Source organism: Xenopus laevis, chromosome 8L (assembly GCF_017654675.1).
Source record: "Xenopus laevis strain J_2021 chromosome 8L, Xenopus_laevis_v10.1, whole genome shotgun sequence".
NCBI lineage: Eukaryota > Metazoa > Chordata > Amphibia > Anura > Pipidae > Xenopus > Xenopus laevis.
This window is the reverse complement of record NC_054385.1, coordinates 83,654,789-83,681,841: the sequence shown is the minus strand read 5'-3', so window position 1 is coordinate 83,681,841 and position 27,053 is coordinate 83,654,789. Positions and strand designations below refer to the sequence as shown.

Below are 27,053 nucleotides of genomic sequence, written 5' to 3'. Positions count from 1 at the left end.
AGTCCAGGGAGTTCACAGACGACATCTTCTTCCACGCGATCTTCTTCCTCCTTTGACCGGCGTTTTGGCGCATGCGCAGTAGGAGCATTTCGCCGGTACGGATCTACTGCGCATGCGCCAAAAGTCACGCGCATGCGCAGTAGATCGTACCGGCGAAACGATCCTACTGCGCATGCGCCGGTCAAAGGAGGAAGAAGATCGCGTGGAAGAAGATGTCGCCTGTGAACTCCCTGGACTGGACCTGCGCAGAAGGGTAACAAGTTAGGGGCATTTGCCCAGCGGGAGGGGTAGGCCAGGGGGGAGGAGGGAGGGGGGGCAATACACGGGAGGGGGGAGGGGGGTTAGCGCCGACAAGGTTTCCTTCCCCTTTAAATATATATACCAGTTTGGTAAGATTCTTTAATATGCCACTTCATTTGATAGAAACTATCTGTTGCTCAAGTATTCATTTTGGGGGTATAGTTTTCCTTTAAGATTAGGGATTCTTTGAAGTCCTCAAAATAACATATTTTGCTAAATTTTGCTATATTTTAGCGATATCCCCTTCTATACAAGCTCCGATGCTTCTGAAATGAAAGTGGTACCAGCAACTGTTGTGGGAGCTAAATAGAATAAGTATATGTGTGAATTAGCATTCAGAACACTCAAGAGTGATGTTTTATAATTGCATCTAAATAGCTCTTGGTGTGCAAAGGAGACTGTACAGCTGCTAACCAGTTTCATTATAGCAGTTACAAGGGGTAGAGGAGTGCACATCTATTTACATGCAAAATAAAAACAGTCTATCACAAAGTTGCCTATATCTAGCCCCGTGTTAGATTTCAAAATTAAATATAAAAATAATCAGTTTGCTCCAAAATAACATGATTTGAGCAAGGTGTAACTAACTTATCAATAGGGAACAACTGCTGCCAAAGAGCCGCAGCCTCTTTATTATGCAGTTATTATGCCAGTCTTTTAAAACACCCAATTAAAAAATATGATCTTTGAAATGCTTCCCAAATTGAACAATTAACTTTCTTAAATATACAAAAATACATTTGTATACCGTATATACTCAAGTATAAGCCGAGTTTTTCAGCACTCAAAATGAGCTGAAAAAGTCTACCTCGGCATATACTCGAGTCAGTATAAATATATACCTAGCTGATCAACGTGAATGGATGCATGCCCCTGATTGCCAGGTTCTCCATGGCACGTTGCGAGTGATGTCACCGGCTGCGCATTACGTGTGACATCACCGACCAGCACACGCTTGTTTTCCACTTTATTAGCCCCTGCGCCCCACTCTCACACAACAGACTTATATAACAGCCAACCTTTTGCATGTCAACAGTTGCTGAAACAAAACTTCCAGCATCCTGTCGCTGGGTTCTAGGATTCTACTTGTGAAACATTGATATAATATCTGTGGGATATATCAGCTATATCCCACAGTGCTTACCTTAGCTTTTTGGCACAAAACAATGCACATTTTTACCATGTTTTTGAGCATTCACTTGCTCTTTCAGCTAAAAACTGCTGCATTTTTCACCCTAGGTTTATACTCAAGTCAATAAGTTTCCCAGTTTTTGTAGGTAAAATTAGGTACCTCGGTTCGGCTTATACTCGAGTATATACGGTACTACCAGATAACAACTTACCATCAGCTGCTAATGTAAAATTGTCTGGCCAATTAAAGCACAGAGACAGTTTCCATTTATTCATATTGCCAACTGCCAGGGAAAGTTCTTGAAGTTTTGGTAATCTAAAAAGGATATACTGTAAAGCGCTTTCAGGCACAGTGCCATCTTTTGAATGAATGACAAGGAATGGCGGTTTTGAAGTAACACAATGCTAGTTAGTGGGAGGGCATTTGAGAAAAACACGTTGCATAAAGATAAAAAGCTTCTGAAAATGAACAATTTCTGAAAATATATCATGGTCTGACAAATGAGAACAGTCTGTCAAATGCAACTGTTTCAGATTCACAAGTGGTCTTAGCCCCTGGAGGATCTCTCCTTTCAAACAGGAGTCCATTCTGACAGTGGTAAGATCCGGCAATGAAAGGGTCATCTTCTTAAACTGCTTCAGAGTTACTTTGGTCACCTCCACCGAACAGATCTTTCGGCTCTGAAGCATGTCCTAGAATTTAGCATTGAATATTCCTATACTTGTACTGTTTTTCCATAAAGATGAGTGGTCAACCAGAGTCCGTAAATAAGTACACGTAGCCCTAACATTTGCCTTTTCGGATGGTGAAAGGTATGTGAATATGTGCAAAGGGATCTCTTGAGGAAGCTGAAGCCATTGAATGATTGGCATTTTTAAGGGATTGTGCGACATTTTAAGTGCATAATTTTGTCAAAATCCTAAAACACAAAATCAATGAGAAATGTTACAATATTAAAAGCAAAATGGAAGCACGAATTGTGCAATACGTCCCACAAAGGTGTTGCACATCAACAGAGTTTATTATTATTATTATTAATAATGTATATTTATCAAACACCAACATATTTCACAGTGTTCTACAATAAGTCAAAAACATCCAATACATGAGGTAAAGAGGGCCCTGCCCAAAAGAGCTTAAAATTGTGCACAAACACATCATTCAGTACATGCAGTCTCCCACCCCCCTCATGCTGATGTAAGTGTGAAGAAAATATATGTTAATGTTCCTTTAATTTCTTAATGGCAATGCACAAAGATATAACATGTTGTTTTTGGTCAGTTTAGCTATAGTGGCCAACTAAAAGTATTTTACAATTTAAAAAAATATTAAAATATGTATGTTATAATCCCTTTACACCATTTTTTGTATAAAGGTGTTACCAACTCTACCGGCAGATGTTGCATTGGCATGTGGTAACATTGTTTCTGCTTTTTTCCAGATAATCCTTAAAATTTAAGACTAATGTCATTTTCTCGAAAAAGCCTGACTGCTCCAAAAATGTGTATTTTAAGAAAACAGGAAGCTGCTGGGGTTGCCATCTGCCTGGTATTTTACTGGCCTGGCCGGTAAAAATTAAGCTTCATCCCAATGTAATTAATAGGGAAAATGGATAAAAATATAGGAAGGCTGGTATTTTTTTTCAAGAAAAGGTGGCACTGCAGTGTTGGGCTCTTCAATGCCAGTGGACAAACACCATCAGCCTCAAGTCCTACTCTGAAGGTCTATGTCTACACAAACATTGTGATGCCTCTAAACCAAATGCCCTGAACAACCAGCATCCACTTCCTATTCGATTCCCCAAAACACCACTAAATGGGAAGAGGTCCCCTGGTGCTCAGCCTTGTCCAGTTGGAGAAAATCTATCCCTTAAATTGCAGTGTGCGTCAGTCATTAATATTAGCACTGCAGTAGTGACCAGCTTGGGCCTGTAGTACATTATATTGTGCTAATGTATTTTACAGAGAGCTTTAATATCAATACTAACCCCAATGGAGCTTACAATCGAAGGTCTCTATCATAATCACTTATGTTTTGGGAACTGGGCACCTATGCATATACAGTTGAATTTACATTTTTTTTTGTCCCAATGGTTTAAATTAAAGGGGTTGTTCACCTTTAAATTAACTTTTCGTATGATGTAGAGTGTGATATTCTGAGACAATTTGCAATTGATTTTCATTTTTTATTATTTGGGGTTTTTGAGTTATTTGGCTTTTTATGCAGCAACTCTCCAGTTTGCAATTACAGCCATCTGGGTGCTATGATCTAAATGACCCATGCGTTGATTTGAATAAGAGACTGGAACATGATTAGGAGAGACCTGAATAGAAAGACGTAAAATTAATTAAAAGTAGCAATAACTATACGTTCCTAGCCTTACAGAGCATTGGTTTTGTAGATGGGGGTAAGTGACCCCCATTCGAAAGCTGGGAAGAGTCAGAAGAATAAGGCAAATAATTCAGAAACTATAACATATAAATAAAGCTGGCCATAGACGCAAAGATCGGATCGGACGAATCCTCGATTTGTACGATTTTCGGACCGTGTGTGGAGAGTCCCGGCATTTTTCGTCCCACGGATATCGGTCGATTGGACAAGTTTAAAGATTTCTGACGGCTCCCAATAATTTCTCTGCATGTATTGACGATCAGATGATTTTCAGTGGGAAACTGTCACCAGCTTTTGTCGGACATAACTTTCGTACGATTGCCGTCAGGGGCAGAACATCGTCTGATCAGTTCTTTTACTACTTTATTTGATCTAAATGATTAGTGGCAGGTGGGGAGATTGGGAAGTCCGATCGTTCGAGGATTCGAACGATCGGATCTTTGTGACTATGGCCACTTTAACTCTGCTGTAATTACCCTGCAGAAATAGGGGTTGGTAGCACTAGGTAGGTACCGAATACATTCGGTATTTTACCGGCCTCTCGGCCTGGCCAGTAAAAATGATGGTTGATCCCAATGTTATTAATAGGGAAAAAGATAAATATATAGGAAGGCCAGTATTTTTTTCCAGAAAAGGTGGCAACCCAAGGGGTGCCCACACTTTTGTTTTCATCTACACATACAACCGCTTATGCATTTTAACACGGAAATTCATGGGATGAAAAGAAAAAATCTGCAGCTTTGAAGATAAATCATGACTGTACATCCAGACGAGATAGCTACGTCAGTATTCAGCTTTCGCTGGCTTGCTATTTTTCTTCTTTTAAAGTGGATCCAGTTACTTACAGGAAAAGAGCCCAAAAATCAACAGTCGGCCATGTTTGTTTAGGGCACAATAGCCGCACACCTAGTAAACTTCGAGCACAACGTAACAATCTACTTTGGCCAACCTAAACATCATTTAATACGCAGCAAACACACAGCGGTTACTATGTTTCTACTTTGCAGCAAGAAAGGTTACCTAAATAGCAGAAACTACTTTACTTTCCTGCCATCTTCAAATATGGCCGCGACTCTCACAAACCGGATTTTACGAAGCTGTCGAGCGCTCTCCTCTTGTATTCCCGTAGGACGTGACGTTGGGTAATCCGACAGCCAATCGGTGGGAAAGAGGTCAGAGCTTGAAATTGCATTAACCGACGTTTCAAAAAAAAGTGGCGGCAGAGAGCGAGATGGTGAGAGTTGCGGGGATAGAGGGGTGTGGGAAGGAGACACTCTCGGGTATGTTGTCTTGTCCTAACGAGCCCATTTCCGTTCACTTTTCCTCTGCTGAACTCCCAAGTACTCACTGAATAGAACTACTCGGCTACAGCTGCTTCTCCTTATCTGTCCCATTACAGTTCTAGAGTCCAGCCCGGGCAGGATTGAGTATGTTGTCTCCATCTGCCACTTGGATACATTCCACAAGTTACACTCGGTTACCGCTCCCTTAGATATTTACCCCATGAATTGTACAAGTATCTATTATCCGGAAAGTTCCGAATTACGGAAAGGCCGTCTCCAATAGATTCCATGTTATCCTAGTTATTCAATTTTTTAAAAATGATTCCCTTCTGTAATAGTAAAACATTAGTTTGTACTTGATCCAAACTAAGATATAGTTATTCCTTATTGGAAACAAAACCAGCCTATTGGGTTTAATGAATGGCTAACTTATTTTTAGTAGAGTTAAGGTATGAAGATCCAAATTACAGAAAGATCTGTTATCCAGAAAACCGCAAGTCCCGAGCATTCCAGATAACAGATCCTGCACCAATGTCAGTGGTGCTTCCTCCTGTGCCATTTGCAGCTTTACTACTTGTTTGTATCTGAAATTAAGCGACAGATTTAAAAGGTCTGTACTCATCTAAAACACCTTTACATTCTGCCTATTGTTTCTTTTACTTGTATTTCCCCTCATGTATATTTATCACATCACTCACGTTACAAAACAAGTGCCTGGGTGCAGTTATAAAATATAGAATAATTAAACAACAATGTCCGCACTCTCCGGTCTTAAAAAGTGAAAAGGTTATTTATTAAAAAGAATAAATAACCAAGCTGAATCCTTATTTGCGAAATTAAAGGGGAACTCTGGCTTCCAACCCAAAATTTGATAAAGAAACCCCTAATATACTCATCACACTTTTCAAAAAGTATGAATAATGCCATTTTCTATGCTTCAATCCAGCTGGTTAACAGTTCTTCTATTTCTGCATCATTTGAAATCCTGGCAGGGAAGGAGGGACTAAACACTGATGTTACAAATTGTAACAACTTCTCCACAGCTTACAGACAGAATGCAGGAACTACATAACCCACAATGCATTGCACTGAGATGTTCCATTCCTTATTGAAATCACGTGTGCAAGGAATTGTGGGTTTTGGAGGATGCAGGCTGAGGACAGATGGCTGTTGATACAAAGTAACAGTAGTCAGCCAGTTCAACATAGTCAGACAGATCAGGAGGAGAGCAGGGGGCTAGGCTTAGGGAACTGTTCCAAAGCATTAAAATTCAAGAAAAGTCTGCATATTTTTTAATTGATGTATATTGTATATTGCAATGTTGCTTGAAATTGTTTACTGTTTAAAATGCTTAAGTTATGTTTGTGGAGTTCCCCTTTAAATTAGGGTAGAGAAGGAAATTGCGTGACTTCTCATCACAAAACAAGGAAGTAATTTTTTCCACTATTTCCTTTTACGCCCCTAATGTTCATATCCAAATTAGGATTCAGTTCTGTATTCGACCAAATTTTTTATGAACCATTCTGCCGAATCCCAAATAGTGGATTTGGTGCATTCTATCTACCTTTTAGCAAACCCCCCCTCCCTTTGAGCAGCTCATTAATAGGGACTTGCACTACCTTCTGTTATTGGATAATGTAGGTGATAATACACGTCATTGTCTAATATGTGCAGTTGTTTACTGCCTTTTCCATAGCAGTAAGGTGTTAGCCGAGGTTCTTGGATTTGCTAACACATATCCCCCCTTCTCCCCAATGTTTTGTTCCCAGATAGTAATGGAGACATGAGCTTGAAATGAATGCCTATGAAAAGTCTGCACTGTATTGTCTGGTGTTTGACTACGTGAAAAGTAAATCATCTGATATGTTCATAACAACTTCAAACTCTCATCACAATGATCCCCGAGCTTTCAGCAAAGGAGGAATGCATCTGAAGTCTATTCCACTGGACAAAATTCCACCCAATACTTTGACTCCAATCAAAGATCTGGAGAAACTGTGCATAGAAGAGCCATGCTCCTCAAGGACTCAAGCCAAAAAGCCCAATCAGTTGCTTCCCACAACAACAGCTCTTCAGTCAACACTGATTCAAGATGCAACTTGTCCTCTTGAGTTTCCAAATCTCAGTGTTATAAAGCCAAGTGGTGGCCCACAAGAAAATGAATCCTGTAGGAATGATCCAGCACCTCTTGGAACTTTGGGTTATTTTCCTTCCAATGACCATGATTTTGTTCTTGAATCTCCAGCCAAAATCTTTCAGAGGATGAAGGCATTCTCTGCTCAAGAGAAACGGCTTCAAACACCCATTAAAAATAACAGACTCTCTGATCTTATAAACTGCCAACGTGACATGATACTGACGCCTATCACAAATCTATCCGTTTATAGCCGAGAGCGAGGCAGCCGAGAATTTCGTAAGCAATCAATGAATACCAATGGGAAACCTGCCTGTAGTAACATGTATTTAGGTGAGTTGGTTTTTTTTTTTTGCTAGGTTAATAGCTATTTTATTGCAGACATTTTATGCAAATGAAATTAATGTGTGTGTATATTATATTGGTGTTGCTGTATTTAGAAAAACCAAGAGAATGAGGATGCACACAGGCATTTTTAGAAAAATTAAATAATCTTGTTCTTTATTTAATGAACCTCATTCTCTTGGTTTTTCTATCTCGCTATCTATCTATCTATCTATCTATCTATCTATCTATCTATCTATCTATCTATCTATCTATCTATCTATCAAATCACTTTTATTACAAGTATATGGGTTTATTAAAGGGGTTGTTCACCTTCCAAACACTTTTTCAGTTGAGTTGTTTTCAAATTGTTCACCAGCAATAAAGACTTTTTCAATTACTTCCCATTTTTCACTATTTTTCCAAAATCTGATGGTTACTGTCTCTGGTGTTTGAGTCTGGCAGCTCAGTAATTCAGGTGCAGAGTCTAAACTTATAATTTTGCAACATTTAGTTACATTTCTCAGCAGTATCTCTCGAGTATTATCAACTATTGTATCAATTCTAACAGCTGCCTGTAATGAAACTCAAGGGTTCTGCTCAGCAGGGAAAAAGATAATAAATGTATCAACTAATGTTTCAATTTAGAACAGTTAGCGTATGCAACCCCCCCAGAACTGCTTTAGAAAGAAGATAAATTAGACTTTACACTTCAATATTAGAAAAGTGGTCACACATAAAAAAACAAAGTATTTGGAAAAAGCCTTAATTTCTGGTGAAATATCTGAAAGCAACTGAACTGAAAAAAAGTGTTGGAAGGTGAACAACCCCTTTAATTGATATATGAATTGATGTTTTTGATCATTGTGGGATTAATTGCTTCTAATGAATCTGGAGATATTAATAAAGGAAAAAACGATTTACTATTAAACTATAAACTATTTAGTACTAGAGGCTTTATTCTCTTGAAGTACCTGCTCTTTTCGATATAAATAAAGTTTGGCACTCTTGATTAATAAGGCTGCATACATGTATTTACGTTCGTTATTTCTACCTATTTAGACTCGGAAATACCTACCGACATCCTAACTGCATCTCCAGCAAAAATATTCCTCCTAATGAAAGAGAAATCTTTGGAGCGGCAAAAGTTAATCCATAAAGATGCCACACCGAGTCAGAACCCCAAGGGAGGTATGTTGCTTTTCTTGCATAGCTAAAGGGGAATAGCACACTGTATAGTTTTGGGGTCGTAAAGGATGCTGGCATGATGTGTTTTTTTTTTTCTCATTTTATTAATTCCCTCTTGAATTCCGTCAAGATCACAATGACCTCTTGAAGTTCTTGATGAAGCCCTGTGAGAGAATTTTTTCCCAAACAGTTCTGCAACTGTGCATGTTGGTATTACTGGTTGCTGCCCTCTCGGAGTTCCCAAGTTATTGGACTAGAAAAAGCAGCCAAAATAACTGTCTAAAAGATTGAGATTGAGCTAAGGCAGTAAAATAAATCCTGCCTGCAGTTTTAAAGAGTACCATCTAGTTTTCTGTTGGTTAAGTGATCCTGATTTCATTAAGCTGAAAGTTACATGGGATCTTCTGCTTTCACTTGTTTTCATGTATATACAAATGCTGCACAGTTGTCATATAATGGGCATTTAGTCTTTTTTTTTTTTTTTTTTGCTTAGAAGTTTCTCTTTGGTTGCTAGAGCTGGATTGGCATAGCAGCCAAGAAGCAGTTTGGAAATGTATTTAATGATGAATTTTAGATTAGCTTTGCTTACATTATGAGCCTTTTATATGTGATCATAAATGCTGTTATGTTAAAAGAATTGTTGGGAGTAAAGCTTCGAAATCTAATGATAATCTATGATTATCACTGATACTGTGTGTAGGAGAGCCTGTTCAAAGCACATTTTTATTAATGAGAGTCTAAAACTGTTCTTTTCATTTACAGTAGATGTTAATACACCTAACACTGGCTTAAACCTTGTCTCTGCTGCCGAGAACCCTAAGGAACCAGCAAAAAATGCGGATTTCCTGAAAGTTAGTGAAGAGTGTATCGTGAGCAGCACAAATCCCAGCCCAGACATAGCGCTGCGTGAAAAAGGAAATGAGGCAGATGATGAAATGTCTCAACAAAGCCAGTTAAGTTCACTCCAGAATGAAACATTGACTCCAGAAATCTGTAAACTGACAAGTCCAAAAAAGAGCAGGGAGAACATGAAAACCACAAATGAACACTTGAATAACAAAACAGGTTTTATGGTGCAGCCCAAGCTCATGCCAGGAATTGAGACACTGAAGAACCTTGGCATTAAAGGTTCCACCATATGCCCTGAAATGTGCGATATTTTACTAATCTCCCCTAAAATGCATATTCCAAGAAAGCAAAAGTCCAGAGAAGAAGTGCCAGCTGCCGTTCTTTATCCCGATACAAACAGGAGTAATTCAAAAGGAGAGGTAAGAGCATGCGCTGCAAAAGGTTTTGTTTTTTTTGTTGCTGGAGAACTAATAAAGGGTTGCAGGTATATAATGTAGTAACCTAGGCAGTTAGTCACTATGTGGTTCTCAAATCTGCATATTCTTGATTAGCAAGAAGTTGTTTGATGCTTTGTTTTGGCATACTTTTCCAACGGGAGTGGTAACTGCAGAGTTAAACTAAAATCTAGACTATTATACTAGTTTAACCCCTTCACTGGCAGAAGTAATGTCACGCCAAGGCCTTTTTTGGAAAGTACATGTTCTGAAGAATTCAAAATGATCAAATATATATTTCTACTATAAACTACCGAGCTGCAATGTTTTCTTAAATGTAGCTGCTTTTATTAAAAAATTCACAATTTGCACAAACATTAGGATTTGTCTTCATGCACTCTATTTTGTGTATTCCCTATATTATGACAATTGTGAAATGCTTATGTTATTTAGTAAATGTCACACTAATGTTTGACCTTTTATTTATAGTAATATGAATGGTTCTTCAGCCCCCACCAGCTTTGTGCTGCCTTGGGACCAGCATAATGACTGGCAGGGCTGCCATCAGTAATCATGGGGCCACATACTGCTATGCGTGTTCACCATAAAACAGGTTCCGTTGAGCTATGGGCCTGCCCACAAGTAAAATAGGGCCTCTATCCTCACATGGTCATGCCCCTGATAACTCTTTATGGAAAAACCCCACTCATGATCCAACCACCCCCACAAACCCTCTCCTCCTTTGCAACCCACACATAGCACCTTTATCTCTGGGAGATCCACTCTTCCTTTACTTGATTACACTATCAACTCCTGATTGCTGGAGATTAAGGAGAACTGGGAACCAACACAGGCATGTCAATTTTCCCAAGGCAGCAGCAAAAGGCATTAGTATAAGGAAAGAGCAAGAGAAGAACTACTAAGAGAGCCAAGGAATGCACTCTGGCAGAGAAACTCCTGTATATATAATGGAAACAAACTGTCATGGCTGAAACAGATGTTTTTGGGCAATTTCTGCTATAGTATATGAAAGACTGCATGGGCAGATTCTGGACTTTCATTGACAGGGGTGAAGCCACCAGGCCTGACATTAATCTAAATATTTTCTGGAATCCAACTGATCTTTTTCATTTTGACACAGGAAAACATTCTCTTGACTGAGTGGATTGTAACATTTTCCGGTAAAGCTGGTGTGTGCTTAGAGGGGAAGCGAGTGTAAGTATTTTTGTTTATATGTATTCTACTCTTTGCTTCTTCATACTGTTACAAACAAAGCTCTTAGACTTGTGAGATAGATGTTGGTAATTTTTTCCTAACATTATCTGAATAGTTACAAATATATTGATATGGGTATGGGACCTGTTATGCAGAATGCTCTCTGGATAACGGATCTTTCCATAATTTGTATCTTCATACCTTTAAAGAGATGCTGACATCAGAAAATAAACTTTTTTGTTATCTATTATAACATTGTCTTTGAATGCTATTTATAATTTTGCCATAAAAGTATTTGCCTGATGCTTATACATTACCTTTCTTCCTACCCTGTTCCTCTATGAGGGGGCTGCCATATTTGTGCAGCAGGAGTCCATTAGCATTAGAAACTCTAACTGACGTGTTACAAAGGGACAGTCAGGTTTAGAAACTTCAAGTGACAATTACTTACAAAAGCAAGAGTATCCGCAAAAAACAATCAACATGGCCTATAGGTAAATTTTAATGTAGATTAATATTTTGAAAATAACATTTTTGAGTGTCTACTATAAAATAATTTAAACATTAAATAAACCCAATAGGCTGGGTTTGCTCCCAATAGGATTAATTAAATCTTGGTTTGGATCAAGTACAAGGTACTGTTTTATTATTACAGAGAAAAAGAAATCATTTTTTAAAATTTGGATTATTTGGATAAAATGGAATCTATGGGAGAAAGAGAGCCTTTTCGTAATTCGGAACTTGCATGTCGCAAATGCAATATCATAAAATGAAATGCAACCTTGTTTTTGTTTTGTATTTAACTCGCTTAGCAGTTCTGATATTGTTGTTTTGGGTTTGTATATGTGAATATTTAAAAAAACAAATCAATTGAATTGCACAACAAAATACAGAGGAGGAGGACTGTATTGTAATGGTGATAAGTAAATGTACGAATGTAGAAACAGCATATAGAAAAAGGTCCTTTCCCAATGCTCCCTCGTAGGTTCCAAGGTGAAATATACGTTGCTTGAAATAAGAAAGCATGCTTCTTTTTTTTTTTTTTTACTGTATTTATAATAGGAGTATGACAACCCCTCTAGGAAGGTAACTGACATACAAAGCTATTGTGGCAGTTTGGTCGTTTTGCTTTTGAATTTGCCAATCCTAGTCATATGTGAGCAGCTGTTGTTCCTTTAGGATAGGGCTATGTGGAGCTCTTTTTTTTTATTTATTTTTTTGGTAGGTTCATGGGTAGGAGGCAAAACACTCCAAATCCGTCTGGTTCAGTTTTGTGCAGACATTTATGCCCATATTCCTATTTTGTTTCAATAATTGTCTGCATGAATTTTTCCCCAGTGCTTTCTGTTCAGTTTACTGAGGGGCAATTAATTAGGCGCTTTGTACCTTGAAGTTGCTAAACACCAGGGCAAAACACTCTCCAAATCACTGTGTGCCAAGAGCATCAATCATGCAAACATTCTTACTGACGTATGGGCTAATAGAGCTTGCACTCTGGGCTAATAGAGCTTGCACTCTGGGCTAATAGAGCTTGCACTCTGGGCTAATAGAGCTTGCACTCTGGGCTTATAGAGCTTGCACTCTGGGCTAATAGAGCTTGCACTCTGGACTAATAGAGCTTGCACTCTGGGCTAATAGAGCTTGCACTCTGGGCTAATAGAGCTTGCACTCTGGGCTAATAGAGCTTGCACTCTGGGGCTAATAGAGCTTGCACTCTGGGGCTAATAGAGCTTGCACTCTGGGGCTAATAGAGCTTGCACTCTGGGGCTAATAGAGCTTGCACTCTGGGCTAATAGAGCTTGCACTCTGGGCTAATAGAGCTTGCACTCTGGGCTAATAGAGCTTGCACTCTGGGCTAATAGAGCTTGCACTCTGGGCTAATAGAGCTTGCACTCTGGGCTAATAGAGCTTGCACTCTGGGCTAATAGAGCTTGCACTCTGGGCTAATAGAGCGTGCACTCTGCGCTAGTAGAGCGTGCACTCTGCGCTAGTAGAGCGTGCACTCTGGGCTAGTAGAGCGTGCACTCTGGGCTAGTAGAGCGTGCACTCTGGGCTAGTAGAGCGTGCACTCTGGGCTAGTAGAGCGTGCACTCTGGGCTAGTAGAGCGTGCACTCTGGGCTAGTAGAGCGTGCACTCTGGGCTAGTAGAGCGTGCACTCTGGGCTAGTAGAGCGTGCACTCTGGTTGGGGGTAACAATTGTATTTTGTGAAAAATAACCTCCCCCGTTGCACACACTGACAGGGAGGGAGCGCCTGGTGGGGGCAGCCATGTTGGGGCACACATGCACATAATGAATGTGCTGGGTCAAGCAATTTTTGAATGATAGGTGTCCTTTAAATTATCAAAATCAAGTGTTGAAAATTCAGTACTTAGACTAAAAAAAAAGTAGGTTCAGGAAATGTATATCTTTATAATGCCTTATAGAACTGACATGACTACATGAATATACTTCTTTCCAGCAGGGATGCCTCAGGGCTGTATTGGCACAGTAATGTAATAGTAGAACGGATCCAGAGTGATAAAGTGAAGACTTTTTCTGGTCGTGTCTATGAACTGAAAGGGGAGGCTGATAAATCCACTATGCAGTTGGAAGGTAAAAAAAATGGAAGAGTTTTGTATGCTTCAAAATAAAATGTACTGATAATCCTGCACTGGAAATATTTTCTATGAAGATGCTAGTATGTATTTATGGGGCTGTCGTTTCACCTTGATTCGCCTTTGTCCTCCCAGACTACAGAGCAATAGTTGTACCTGTCTGTTTATACAGTGTCTCATAGAGAAAAGGTAGAGCAGGGGCCCACCTGGACACTTGAGTAACATTTATAACATGTATGAAAGAAGCATCATGGGAGTCCTGCACTTAATTCTTTGAGCGTGCTAATAGCGTAGCCCATGTTTTCTAGGCCCCACAAAGTTACTAAAAGGAATAATTAATAAAGCTAAATATATGAAAACATAGCTACATACCTTTTATTAATCTTTTTTTTTTTTGTAACTACCCTACTGAACAACAGAATGGAAACAGCCTCATCTTATAGTTTAAAACAGCGCTGCAAAAAGTGTGCCTGCATGATACAGTTCTTAAACACTGAGCCATTGACAATGTGTTAATCATTTTTATTGACTTTATAGATAACATGGGACAGTCCCAACAGGTTGGTGGTGGGCATGGCTTGTTTTTTTCTGAAACATGGCCTAAAGGTCATAATTCTCTAACTTGAAATATTGTGGGTTGTGTACAGTTATGCCACCTTAGAAAGCCCAAGATGACACTCTAAAAACAATCTGTCTTCTAAATCAACAGCTGGTACTTTGCAGTTAGTAATAAAGAAAACTTAATTTTTTCCCTTCAATATTATCCAAGGTGAATGTTATTTGATCTGATTGCAGGATTCCCCCCTTGGTTTGTGCAAAAGTTTGCTTCAGGCTTTCCAGAGGACTGGAAGACTCATGTGGATCGTGTTCTGAAGGAAAGCCAAAGGTCTGTTGTTAATATAAAGTGACAATTTGCATATCCATTTTTTTATGTTTCTAATGGTCTTATGTAAAGGGATAGTTCACCTTCACATGAGTATTTTTGAAGTTTTTTGTTCTTCAAAAAGTGAGCTTTTTTTCAGTTGCATTATATTATATATTTATATTAACACAGCATTGTCCAACGTTTCGGTCCCACCTGGGGACCTTTATCAAGGATGATGTGCTCTGAGTGAACAATAGTTTAAATACCCTCCCCCTCTTGTGAATTTTGGTGCCCTCATGACATCATCAGTCCTTTTACAGTTGTTTATTTCCACAAATAAAGTTCATGCATTGTCAGTGCAAAGTGTCATTCCCATTTTCCACCATCAGGTGTCAGTGTTGTGTTCCAGTGCCAAGTCTTTCATGTGAATATAGATGCACATACAAGGATACTTTGTTCTTGATTAGAAACAATGTAACAATAAAGATGGAAACATGTTACTTACAGATATTGGAGAACCATCGCACTGTAATAAGATACTTTGTATAAACCCTTCCTGTGGAACAAAAAGTATAAATCAATCTATATAGTTGTTAACTGCAAACATCTTCAGGTTAAGAAGCAATTTAACTGCAGTTGCCTATTCAGTCCCCTGGGCATGACACAATCAAGTTTGTGTATCCAAAAAGCTTCTCGTCTCAACAATATATTATCAAGGTCACCACCCCTGGGCGGTTTAGGTACATGATTGATTGGCATACACTTGAATGTAGATGGATCGTGCCTCGCTTCTTTCCAATGTTTCGCTACAGGTTGTTGTGCTACATCCTGTTTGTTTGCATCAACCTTTCTGTCAGTGTCTAGAGCTGCTCTAATGTTTGCCCTATGCATATTAATCCTCTTTCAATTGCCTGATGGTTTTACCGCAGTAAATCAGGCCACATGGGCATTTGATGACATATATTAACATTGTGGATGTGCACATTAACCTGTGTTTGATTTCATATCTTTTGCCCGTCCTGGGATGTCTGAACTCTTTGCCCACTATTAGAGTATTGCACACTACACAACCTGTGCACTTGTACACACCTGGACGAGAGGATAGAAAATGTTGGACCCTAGGTTGCACATATTTTCCTACTGGGTCGGCGGGGCTTAAGTGTTCTTGGTATTCCTTGAGTAACTTAATTTTGGTTTGTTGGGAATCTTTAGGGTTAGCGCTTCATCTTTGGCCACTATTTCCCAATGTTTAAAGGGATCCTGTCATCGGAAAACATGTTTTTTTTCAAAACACATCAGTTAATAGTGCTACTCCAGCAGAATTCTGCACTGAAATCCATTTCTCAAAAGAGCAAACGGATTTTCTTATATTCACTTTTGAAATCTGACATGGGGCTAGACATTTTGGCAATTTCCCAGCTGCCCCATGTCATGTGACTTGTGCCTGCACTTTAGGAGAGAAATGCTTTCTGGCAGGCTGCTGTTTTTCCTTCTCAATGTAACTGAATGTGTCTCAGTGGGACATGGGTTTTTACTATTGAGTGTTGTTCTTAGACCTACCAGGCAGCTGTTATCTTGTGTTAGGGAGCTGCTATCTGGTTACCTTCCCATTGTTCTGTTGTTTGGCTGCTGGGGGGGGGGGGGTGATATCACGCCAACTTGCAGTAAAGAGTAATTGAAGTTTATCAGTGCACAAGTCACATGACTTGGGGCAGCTGGGAAATTGACAATATGTCTAGCCCCATGTCAGATTTCAAAATTGAATATAAGAAAATCTGTTTGCTCTTTTGAGAAATGGATTTCAGTACAGAATTCTGTGCAGAAATCATTAAAATGTTTTATATGTTTACACTGTCTGTTTTTGAAACTTTAGGGCTGAAGTAAAAGTAAGAATAGTTAACCATATGAAGAGCGCAGATCTTAAACAAAATAGCGTGAAGGACATTCAAGAACGGGCTAAGCATTGCCATTCCAGTTCAAAATCAAAAGAACTTCTGAATCTCCTGCCTAGCTCTCCCACCATGGACTCCAGGTTCAACCTTGGTGATACTGACCAGAGAAAAACCAGGGCCTACAGTGCTTTGCGCACAGAGCCAAAAAGCAATGCATCAAAGACTGTGCAGAGTGGAAGTGCAGATGGCTGGGATTCCAGTAACTCTGATACTGACCGTGAAAATACTAGGAGAAGAAGGAAAATTGTATCAAAGCAGCATACTTCTAAGTTACCCAATAGCCTTTCCACCACCAACGCCCAAACCAATCCTATCCATAGTAACAACTGTACATATGATTTGTCGTCCGAAGAATCACAAGACAATGTATCAACCAACGTTCCAAAAGAAAGGTTGGCACTGGTTAAGAGCAGGAATGCAGTTACAGACCGACAGACTAAGCACCTTTCTGTATCAGAACAATCGCACTCATCACTTCTCCCTAGACCTTTCTCCAAAAGCACAAACCACACTCCCGTTCTAGCAAAAAATTCAACATATGATGTGTCTCCCTCTGAAAGTGATGTCCACATGCATTCGCGCGCCATTAGACGCTCCACTAGAAATTCAGCAAGTGGAAAGCAAAGGGGTATGTATTCCGTGCTTCCTTTATGTAACAAGCACAGCTCTGTTTTAATTTTAGATCTGTTGCTTGTGCCTAGTCTATTTTAAATTAACCAGAGGGTTTGGCAGTCGCAAGGCAAAGCATTCTAGTTTGCAAGCAAAATTAAGGTGGGGCCATCCCCTGGATTCTGGATTGCTTGTTTGGCCACCAAAGATCTGCTTAAACAGACGTTTCCTGTAATATTATTAAATTCCAGTCTGCTTTTTCAAGTCTGAAAATTTAGCTGATGGCTCATTTTAGCTGATTGATGGGGCATTAACCTATCCAGAACTGAAAGGAACTGCATCTTCCAATCAGATTCTTTGAGATAGTCATTTGGGCCATCGGCTTTTATAGGACTAGTTATGTGGACGGCCCAGGCTTTGTTTACCTTAATTTTGCCTTGCAAAAATCTAGAATGCTTTGCCTTGTGACTCGAATGTACAGTGCAACTGTCTGCTTGAATTATTCTAAACTACAGAAGACCTATATATAGGTTTAATGGCTAAGGCAAGCTTGCTAACATTTGTGAACTACCTGTAGCCTTTAGCTGTAACATGATTATGACAATTATATTTTCTATTCACCATTCAGCATCACCGCTGTCTAATGATACCATCGTGAGCCGCAGTGGCCGACTCATTAAACCTGTCCTGAAATACTGGTGTGGAGAAAGAGTGGTGACTGACCGGAACTTAAACTTTGTAATTGATGAAGGATCAACAAATTATCTAGAGGCAGAGACCGTAAGTAACTTTTTGTTATAGAAGATTTGCCTCAAAAATGAATCCACATGTTTTTAGGGTTAGGATGTCTTCACAATTCACACTAAAGAACTGGAATGTTTGCTTGGACTACAACGTTGCTGCACGTAAGGAGAAGTGAACATTTATTAAGAGATTCACAGGAAAAAAGCAGCCATTTTTGATCATGTTATGTATCCTGGGACTCCAGTGTTTTCAAAGCAAGTAATTGAAAACACAACTGGTATATTTAAAAGTATTAAAAACTAATTGCCCTTATAATTTGTAAAGCATTATTTTCCATTTTTAGCAGAGCCAATTTTTAATTCAGACCCATAATTTAAACCTCTTTGTATGGCAGCATTATCAGTTATAACTGCATTAGCAGAGGAACATGAGAATTCATTCTAAGCTTTAACAAATATATGTTTTACCAGGTAAACACTATGTAAATGCATTTTGCAATAACCATAAATGTTTATGGTGAATATCCCAGAGCTATTAACCCCAAGAATGAAGCAAATACGTGACTTGTTCCTCCTTGGAAGCCACATCTGTAAATGATCCGTTTCAGTTTAGTTAAGGTAGAGAAGTCATAATAAGGGGCAGATTTATTATGTGGTGTAATGAAATGGCAGGATAATTTGCAGCACATCACCAGCTTTCAATTGGTTTTCATCTTTTAATATTTGTGGTTTTGGAGTTATATAGCTTTTTATTCAGCAGCTTTCCTGTTTCCTGAGTGTTCTTCTTTCCAGTTGATTTGAGTACCAGACTGGTATATGAACAGAGGGCCTGAATAGAAAGATGAGTAAGCCTTACAGGGCATTTGTTTTTTAGAAGGGGTCAGCAATGCCCATTTCAAAGCTGCAAAGAGTCAGAAAAAAGGCAAATAACTACAAAAAAAAAACATACTAAAAGGTAACTTAAAGTTGAACTACCCCTTTAACAGGCCAGCAGTTCTGGTAGTGCTGCAGCCTTTAAACTGTGTTATGTGAGAGCACTAGTACTACATGGAAATGCTCACTGTTTTCCATTCCAGTAAATGCAGTTACTGGTGCTTGTCTGCTGACAGATACACTCCTGTGTGCCATAGCTTTAACGTTTGAAATAGAAACATTTCAAATTAAAGTGTGATATCTGCTTTTTTTAACTTGATTTAAAGACTGCAATATGTACCTACCTAAATATGCTTAGTATAGAAGAATACAGTGCAAAACATTTATGGTTCACAAAGGCCAGGAGGATATTTGGTAACTTATTGCATAGAGTTGGCCACGAGTTGCAGCCTTCTCCGGGTGTTTTGTCTCGTTTTTAAAGGACCAGTAACGCTTAAAAAAAAAAACATTGTTACCTCCTTCAATAACACCTCCACCCTGCACAAAGTTAAATATTTTAATGCTTTTTTTTTAAAAAAATACCTTGCTAAAATTCTGCTTCTGGTTGTGCAGTGACTTCACAATATGGTGACATGCCCTCTGGTACATTCTACATGCATGCTCCAGGTCTCCTTGCTCCACTTCTTCTAAAATTGGAAGCCAGTTACTGCCACAATTTCAGCATGCCTGTATTATCCTTCAGCATGATTTGTTTCCGTAAGTACTGCGATCAATGAAGGCAGCACCCGGGTCAGCCATAATTCTTCTGAAGACCTCACAAAACCCCCATCATTGTGCTGACTCCTTCACTGCTCACAGTTCTTACAGAAATAAATCATGGCAAGGAGACTGTCAGGCTGGGAGATGATGTAGCCACATGACAACTTTGTTTAGGATTGCAGTATTCGTGGAGAAGACTACAAAGGATTTTTTACTTAAAAACTTTTGGTGTTACTGCTCCTTTAAGTATTATCCGACTAGCAAGAGTTTTAACAAAAGCAGCAGTGTTAAAGGGCCAGTAGGAACTCTTTTCAGCATGAGCTTAAATGAATAGATTTTGTGCTGGACATACTTTTTGCCTATTGTTTTAATAAAGAAGTATCTTTGGTTTCTGATATTTCTGGCACTAAACAAGAGCATGCGGCTGGTTTTACTTTAGTACTTCCTGTCACTTCCACAGAATTCCATGGCTGATTATTTTTATCCGTCCACTAAGAAATCTTTAATAAAGAACTGCTCAAAGACTGCTGATTAGAGAAGGGAGAGGTTTGTTGTGGTAGATTGAGACCTTTGAATAAATTGCCCTGTTTATAAAGAAGGGGGGAAGGTAAATGAAAATAGCCGAAATTAGTGCTTTATAAGAACAAAAAAAAAATAGGAATTTATATTCGGCTTAGTGTTTTAATTTCAAAATTTCCTATTTATTGTGGCTATTTTTATTTTTGTTGCAGGCATATAGTCCCTTCAAGAAAGCAAGAATTAGAGTGCAAGAGAAAGGCATGCCACAGAATATATCTCTTATTATTTTCAGATATTAGGAGCAGCCTTATTCACATTTCACATTGTGGGAATGATGTAAATAAGTTCAATGCATTGCCTGTAGCATAATTATCTATGATTATCTGCAATTATTTGCCCTAGGGGAATATTACTTTTGCATACATTTTTTTAACATAACTTTTTAATTTAACTCTCTTGTACTTTGTAGAGTCTGGTTAAACGAAAGTCTGAAACTAAATGCAAAGAGCCTCTCACTCCCAAGGAGTTGGGCAAAAATTCCCTGAGACTGAACAAATCCAATTTAAACATGGAGCAGCAGCAGAGATCAGGTAAGGTCTTCTGATATATACTGGTTATTCTCTTGTCCATCTCTCTCTCATTTGCAATACTTTTTGATTACTTGATAAAGTTACCTGGCTGTTAAGGGGCAGCTTCACCCACAAGTTTTATTTTGCATAAAATGTAATTGTAAGCAAATTTCAAATAGACACTAAAGGTTTTCAGAAGGTTGAGTTATTTGTAAAGTCAATGGAATTGCTATTTAGTGTTGTTTTTTCTGATTCTCGAAACAAGGGATCAGAAACCAGGTGATTAACAGACCTATAAAGAAGCAAGAAAGGCATTGTGGGAACTGAAGTAGCACTTAAAGGAACAGTAGCACCAAAAAACGAATGTTTTAAAGTAATGAAAATATAATTTACAGGTGCCCTGCACTGGTAAAACTGATGTTTGCTTCAGAAACACTACTATAGTTCATATAAACAAGCTGCGGAAATTGAAAAAAGACTATATGGCTCAGGTTAAATAGTGGATAACGGATAACACTATTAGGTGCTACAGAGTTTATCTGCTATCTGCTGTGTAACCTGAGCCTTTTCTCCTTTGAATGGCTGCCCCCATTGCTACACAGCAGCTTATTTATATAAACAATAGTAGTGTTTCTGAAGCAAACAGCAGTTTTACCAGTGCAGGTCAACACTGCATTATAATTGTATTACTTTAAAACACTTTTATTTTCTGATGTTACTGTTCCTTTAACTTCTGCTACAATGTTTCAAGAGTCCTGAGTACAGAAAGGGACAAACGAATACTGCCGTCAATTGCATTTGTACAGACCATGTACATGTACCATTAACTTTTAAAACTTAAAAACATTGATATTAAAAAAGGGAGAAATTACCAACCATATATCAAAATAAATAAATATACATATATATTCTAGAATTAGAGAATCTTGCAATTGAGTATCTTCTGAATTTTCCTTGGACTCACCGTTTATTGACTTATTATGCTGTGATCTCATTCTTGCTTTTATAGAGACACAACTTAAAAAAACGATTTGGAAAGAGAAGGCTTGCTCAGAATCCCCAAACCCATCACAGACAGAAGAAAGCGACACTGAGGAGCGTCCAAGAAAAGCACAAAAATCTCCTGTGGTATTGCTGACACCAATTCATTCAAAAAGTCAATTACGGGAAAAGTGCGTTAAGCATAATGTCCATTACGAAAGTTTTGAAGAGACTGCCACGGACACAAGTGTCTTTGAAAGTGAAATCGACACACGGACGACACTAGTGAAGAATTCTAATGGGGATGGGATTGCTAAGTCGCCACGTATTGCCCCTGTCATTCTGGGGGATAAATTGTCTGAGACTGAATCATCAGAAGAAGACAGTCCGTCTGCTCATATTTCTGTTAAAAGGAAGCCAAGATCTTTATCCAAAAATAGCATAAATAAATGTAAGCAGGACTTGCACACTGCGGGAGACAAATACGGTTCTGTAGAATTTCTCAATAATTTGAGAAGTTCTCCAAAAGAGTCCCTAAAACAAAAAGACCCTCACCATAAAAGAAGCAGGACATATAAAGCTGCACCACAAAGCAATGATCTTACAAGCTCTGCTGACTCGGATAAGGAGAAAAGACCTAACACACGAAAATCTGCTGTTCAGAAAAATCGGAGATCTCAAAGGAAAGCTAGTCGCTCAGCACGGCGGGCTTGTAGGTCTATCCTTGAGGACTCGGAAGAAACATGCAGTTCAGATAATGATCAGCAGCAGCCAAAGCACCCCACAGCTAGAAGTTCTTTGGGCTCCATAAAAACTCCTGCTTCAAGATTAGTTTTAAGTAAAAAGATAAGGAGTCTACCGAGAAACCAGGGCTCTACTGTGTCCTTTCCAAAAATGAATCATGGGGAGGAATGGACAGAGAAAGAAGTTGAGCGTCTTTACAAGTAAGTGCATTTCATCCAAATTTGGAGGGGCTTTGTTCAACTTGAAATTAACTTTAGTATATTATCTTCAGCTATCGGGCTTGGAATTTAAACGTATCTGGTTAGTAGGGGGTTAATTACAACAGACAACCAGGGAGCAGTTTTGAAGTTAAAGTTGTTGCTGCTTTTGTTGCATTTTCAGTTGCAGCCAGAACAGTAAGGCTAACTATTTAAATCCCTACAATAATTAATAATAGAAAAGTACTTTGATAGGCCCATCTTTAACATAATAAAAGTTAAAGTGAATGTGAACTTCCCATATTAAAATTGTGTTGTGTTAATCCTTAATCTGCATGAGAGGTGTAATCCTTCATTTGTCTCTTTTCAGGGCTGTTTCCTCTCTGCCAAAACATAAAAATGGATTCTGGGTAGACGTGGCTATGTCTGTAGGCAGCCGCTCTGCAGAGGAATGTCAGGAAAAATACCTAGAGAAGCAACAGTCAAAGGCAACCAAAGCCCAATCCAAAAAGAAACCTGGGGCGAGAAACAAAGAAGTAAAGGGTAATAAAATAAATATATAGATCCATTTTACATTGGTATTGGTTTTAAATGCATTTGTAAATGTAGTCCAGTTGAAAGCAGTGTCTTTTTAATCATAACTCTTACAAAAATGAAACCTATTTCTCAAAGAGTAAAATCAGATCTTGCCACAGTCCACCACACACTATCCATTTCTATGGGATTATCGAGGTGTATTTATCACCTGTCTCACCCATTAATAAATATTCTCATAAACTGTAGAAATGGAGAGCAGCAAAATATCATTCTCCCGGACTATGAGGCACTCTCATTTTACTATTTGGTAAATCTGTCCCAGTGTAACAGGAGTCAGGTCTGTTAATCAGATTATTGCAACATTGTTTCAGGAATCTGAGCCAGGAGTTAGTGATGTGCGGGTCGGGTAAAACGTCACAAAAGGGGCGGGGCGAGCAGGTGTGCGGCTATAAAGCTGGAAGCCGGCATTTGCCATTTTGCAACTTGTTTATTATTATTCTTAAACAAGTCAATAATGAAGCAGTACATAAACACAATTACAAAAATTAAATGTAAAAGCGCAAAGCTACAATAGCAAATAAAGCTCTTCATGGACAAACCAAGAGCAATAAGGATCGAACTGAAGCCGGCATTTGAAGGTTGCGGGTGGGGAGAGCAGGAGAAGAGCTCAACCCGTACCACCTGCGAAGAATAGTGCGAGGTCGGCCCATACCCGCCTGACCCACGGCTATCAGGGCCGGCCCACACATCACTACCAGGAGTGGAGAGAAAGTAAACGGACTGTTAATGTAATTCTAACTTTTCCATATACATTCTATCACTCGGTAATATCAGTTTATGGTTAGGGAGTGTAGCAGTAGTTATTAGGTTCTGTTCACTAGCCATTAGAAATAAAAATATATGTTAAACTAAAAATAATAGCTAAGACATATAGTATATGGCATAACGTATGTGGGCCCCCCTTCTAGTTAGTGAAATTGTAGCCACTCGCATTGCTTACCCAGGTGTTAAAGCACACAGGCAGGTAATAAGCATATTAAAATGACATGCCTTTTGTCTATAACAGGGAGTGGCTCAGAGGAGAAGCCAGTGAAAATAACAGCTAAAGTAGGAACTCTCAAAAGAAAGCAGCAAATGAGGCAATTTCTAGAACAAATTCCAAAGGATGACCATGACGACATTTTCACTGCTACACCGTTCCAGACCAAGAGAGTGAAGGTAAGAAAAACACTTTTGTAAGTCAGCAACAGCAATTTGTAAGTTATTTACAATATGGACTCTGATAGTGGAAAGTATGATGGCTACATCCAAATAGACATTACATTGCAACTTTGTTATTGTACTCAAATTTATGTTGGATCCTGTGCCCTTCAAAATATCTTGCTAAATATTTGTAAAACCATGGAATTAATATGCTTACAGATCTGGGGCCTGATTTACAAAGCATCGGTATTCTTTCAGATTTACAAGTTTAATTGTAGTGTGGAAAAATTACTTGCTTCTGAGCTCTAACACCCAATAGAACAGAATAATGCCAAACTGATACATGTGTGTTCTTTCATAGATGTGTCAAAATCAATAAACACTATATGCTGACTGACAATATGTCTATCTGAGCTCTGGTCTCTTATTGCCTGTAATTGTACCTGGCATTTCTCTTGTGCCCTGGGGCTGTTGCAATGCTGTGATCGGCTGCAATATGTAAACATACGCTTTAGCCTTTCAGAGCTTTGTAGAGCCCCAGGCAGCAGTGTATGGCAGAGGAGTAATATAGAGAAGGGCTGCAACTGAAACACCAGAGGTTAGCCTGGGTTATGATATGATTTTTTTTTTTTAGTTTTATTTTGGCCTGAATGATTTTTGTATGTTTAAGCCCTCTTAATTCATAATAAATTGTAAGGAAAGTACTGCATCATTTTGTATAATTATAAAACAGCGATTATTCGTTCATTCTTCTCTTCTTTTTTGGATCTCTGTATCACTAATATTACTTTGTAAGAATAATAAACACTTATTCCTGTCCTATTCCAACCATTTGAAGCATTGCTACCAAAATGACAGTAAAGCTATGAGCACACAGGCTGAAGCATCTGGCTGTTGTCAGCTTGTGTATTTTTCAGGCTGAGAGAAGCAGATCTGCTCAGTTCCCCTGCTCCATTGATTTGAATCTGATCAGCCTGTGTGCACTCACATAGAGTGGAGCTGAAGCTGAGGTCAGCCCAGAGATGCCTTCTTTCAAGTATTTGAACTGTTTGTCCCAGATTATGTGCTGTTTCACCTAATGCTGCCGTTGCTTTATGGTAACGTATGTACTTGTCACGTGCAGTTGCCAACATTTAGAACAAGTCAAGAGGACGATGTCTTCCAGCTGAGCAACACTGACCCAACGACACCTTCTTCAAGTATTTTCCCCTTGGCTTATACTCCCCAGTGTGAGCACATTAGCCCTGGAATGCTGGGCTCCATCAACAGGTAAGTTTATTTCCATCTACCAAATGAATATTCCCCAAATCACTGGGACTTTTCCTCATGTTTTGTGTTCTTTCTACAGATCAAACAATGACAAATATATGTACAGAATGCAGAAAACCACCAAAGGTGCATTATCCGGATGGGGAAAATTAAATAAAAAACCTGTAAGTGTTTACATTTCCCCTTAGGTTCCGCAATTCTTCTTTTGGATGAATTGCATATTCTGGCCTCAATCCATTAGAACACCAGGAAACTGGTTTTCTTTCTTCTTCCCAGAGATCCCATGTGCTGAATGTAGGTGAGGGCATGTACAATACAAAAATCACTAGAGCTTTCGGTTCTGCTGAGGGGGCACAGGGGATCCCTGGGAATAATAAAATATTCCCTTTAGACTAATACTGCACTGGATGATTTCCAAAATGATGAATGTGTGGAATGAAGGAAAAGGGCAGCGTGAAATGAAGGGACAGTTGGGCTAGCAGCCAAATCTAAACTCCTTAGAGAGTTTAGATTTGGCTACTAGCCCAACTGTCACTTCCAGGGTGTGCTCAGCTGACAGACTGATGTGAGCATGAAGGAAGGTTGGGTCTGTTGAGTTAAAGAAAAGAATTAGTTACCCGAGGTGGAAATATCAGCAGAGTAGTAATGTAACGAATTAATTTGCTAAAGATGGGGCACAAGAGTAGGGGTGTAATACTTGTCCTAAACCCTGGGATTCTTTCAACAGACTGTGTGTCAAACACTGAACACAACGTTGGATAGATCTAAGCGACAGAATGGCATAACATATGACAAAACCTATTAACGTGACCGTTTTTGTCTTTTACGTTTTCCATGTTCAGGTTGGTGCTTCATACGCCACTCCAATTTCTCGACGGACAGCAGCACAAGGCAAAGGTATGTGTGAGTTGTGTTATTTGTATCATTGGGTGCACAGTGTGTATATAACTACATTGCTTTTATATTGATCTGCTTATTTTTGTCCCCAGCACACAAAGGCTGCAGAGATACATCGGTCATTGGAAAACTCTTTAAATCTGATGGACCTGCGGCACCAGATGATGATGATGATGATGAAGAAGAGGACTATTATTTTTCTAACCCCTCTCCATAGGCAAAGTAACAACTCGTCTCCTAATTTTCCTGCCTAGAACAAACATTTTATTGCTGATCCTGCCCATTTAAATGCTGTTGATTTCAGTATCTGCAAAAGAAAGAAAAAAAAAAAAGCTTTGTCCCTTTAAAAGCAATATATTGTACATATGTAATCATTCTCCGCTGGGATTCATTTAATAGTGTATATTGTTTCAGGTGGAATTATTGAATAAATTGGCAGCTATTGAATTTATTTCTGTGCTTTGTAGATAAAACATTCATCCATTTTAAA

The 27,053-nt window shown here is 38.9% G+C and overlaps 1 protein-coding gene, 1 long non-coding RNA gene and 1 pseudogene across 9 annotated transcripts in view; 1 reads left to right on the top strand and 2 right to left on the bottom strand.

Moving 5' to 3' along the window:
- LOC108698749 overlaps positions 1 to 4,949 on the bottom strand; it is a 6,147-nt gene extending 1,198 nt beyond the window's left edge. Inside the window, exon 1 of the long non-coding RNA XR_005963435.1 lies at positions 4,844 to 4,949. This is a non-coding gene — a long non-coding RNA (uncharacterized LOC108698749). The remainder of the gene's footprint in view (positions 1 to 4,843) is intronic.
- On the bottom strand, positions 399 to 3,777 carry LOC121393130 (annotated as a pseudogene).
- On the top strand, positions 4,918 to 27,053 carry mis18bp1a (MIS18 binding protein 1 a). 8 transcript variants are annotated; one of them, XM_041571883.1, is made up of 17 exons: positions 4,918 to 5,057; positions 6,876 to 7,573; positions 8,627 to 8,755; positions 9,518 to 10,020; positions 11,177 to 11,250; positions 13,711 to 13,844; positions 14,642 to 14,732; positions 16,585 to 17,291; positions 17,901 to 18,052; positions 20,636 to 20,756; positions 21,745 to 22,660; positions 23,028 to 23,200; positions 24,261 to 24,412; positions 25,521 to 25,666; positions 25,746 to 25,830; positions 26,509 to 26,563; positions 26,656 to 27,053. In XM_041571883.1, exons 2-17 carry the CDS (start codon positions 6,901 to 6,903, stop codon positions 26,778 to 26,780), a joined length of 4,236 nt encoding a protein of 1,411 aa, XP_041427817.1. In that variant the 5' UTR covers positions 4,918 to 5,057; positions 6,876 to 6,900; the 3' UTR covers positions 26,781 to 27,053.

Bases quoted from the DNA above. Each gene is read 5' to 3' on its own strand.
- mis18bp1a (XM_018228571.2), top strand. From the start codon at position 6,901: ATGAATGCCTATGAAAAGTCTGCACTGTATTGTCTGGTGTTTGACTAC. The intron at 20,757-21,744 runs GTAAGGTCTTCT...TTGCTTTTATAG, and splicing joins GGAGCAGCAGCAGAGATCAG to AGACACAACTTAAAAAAACG. The intron at 22,661-23,027 runs GTAAGTGCATTT...GTCTCTTTTCAG, and splicing joins GAAGTTGAGCGTCTTTACAA to GGCTGTTTCCTCTCTGCCAA.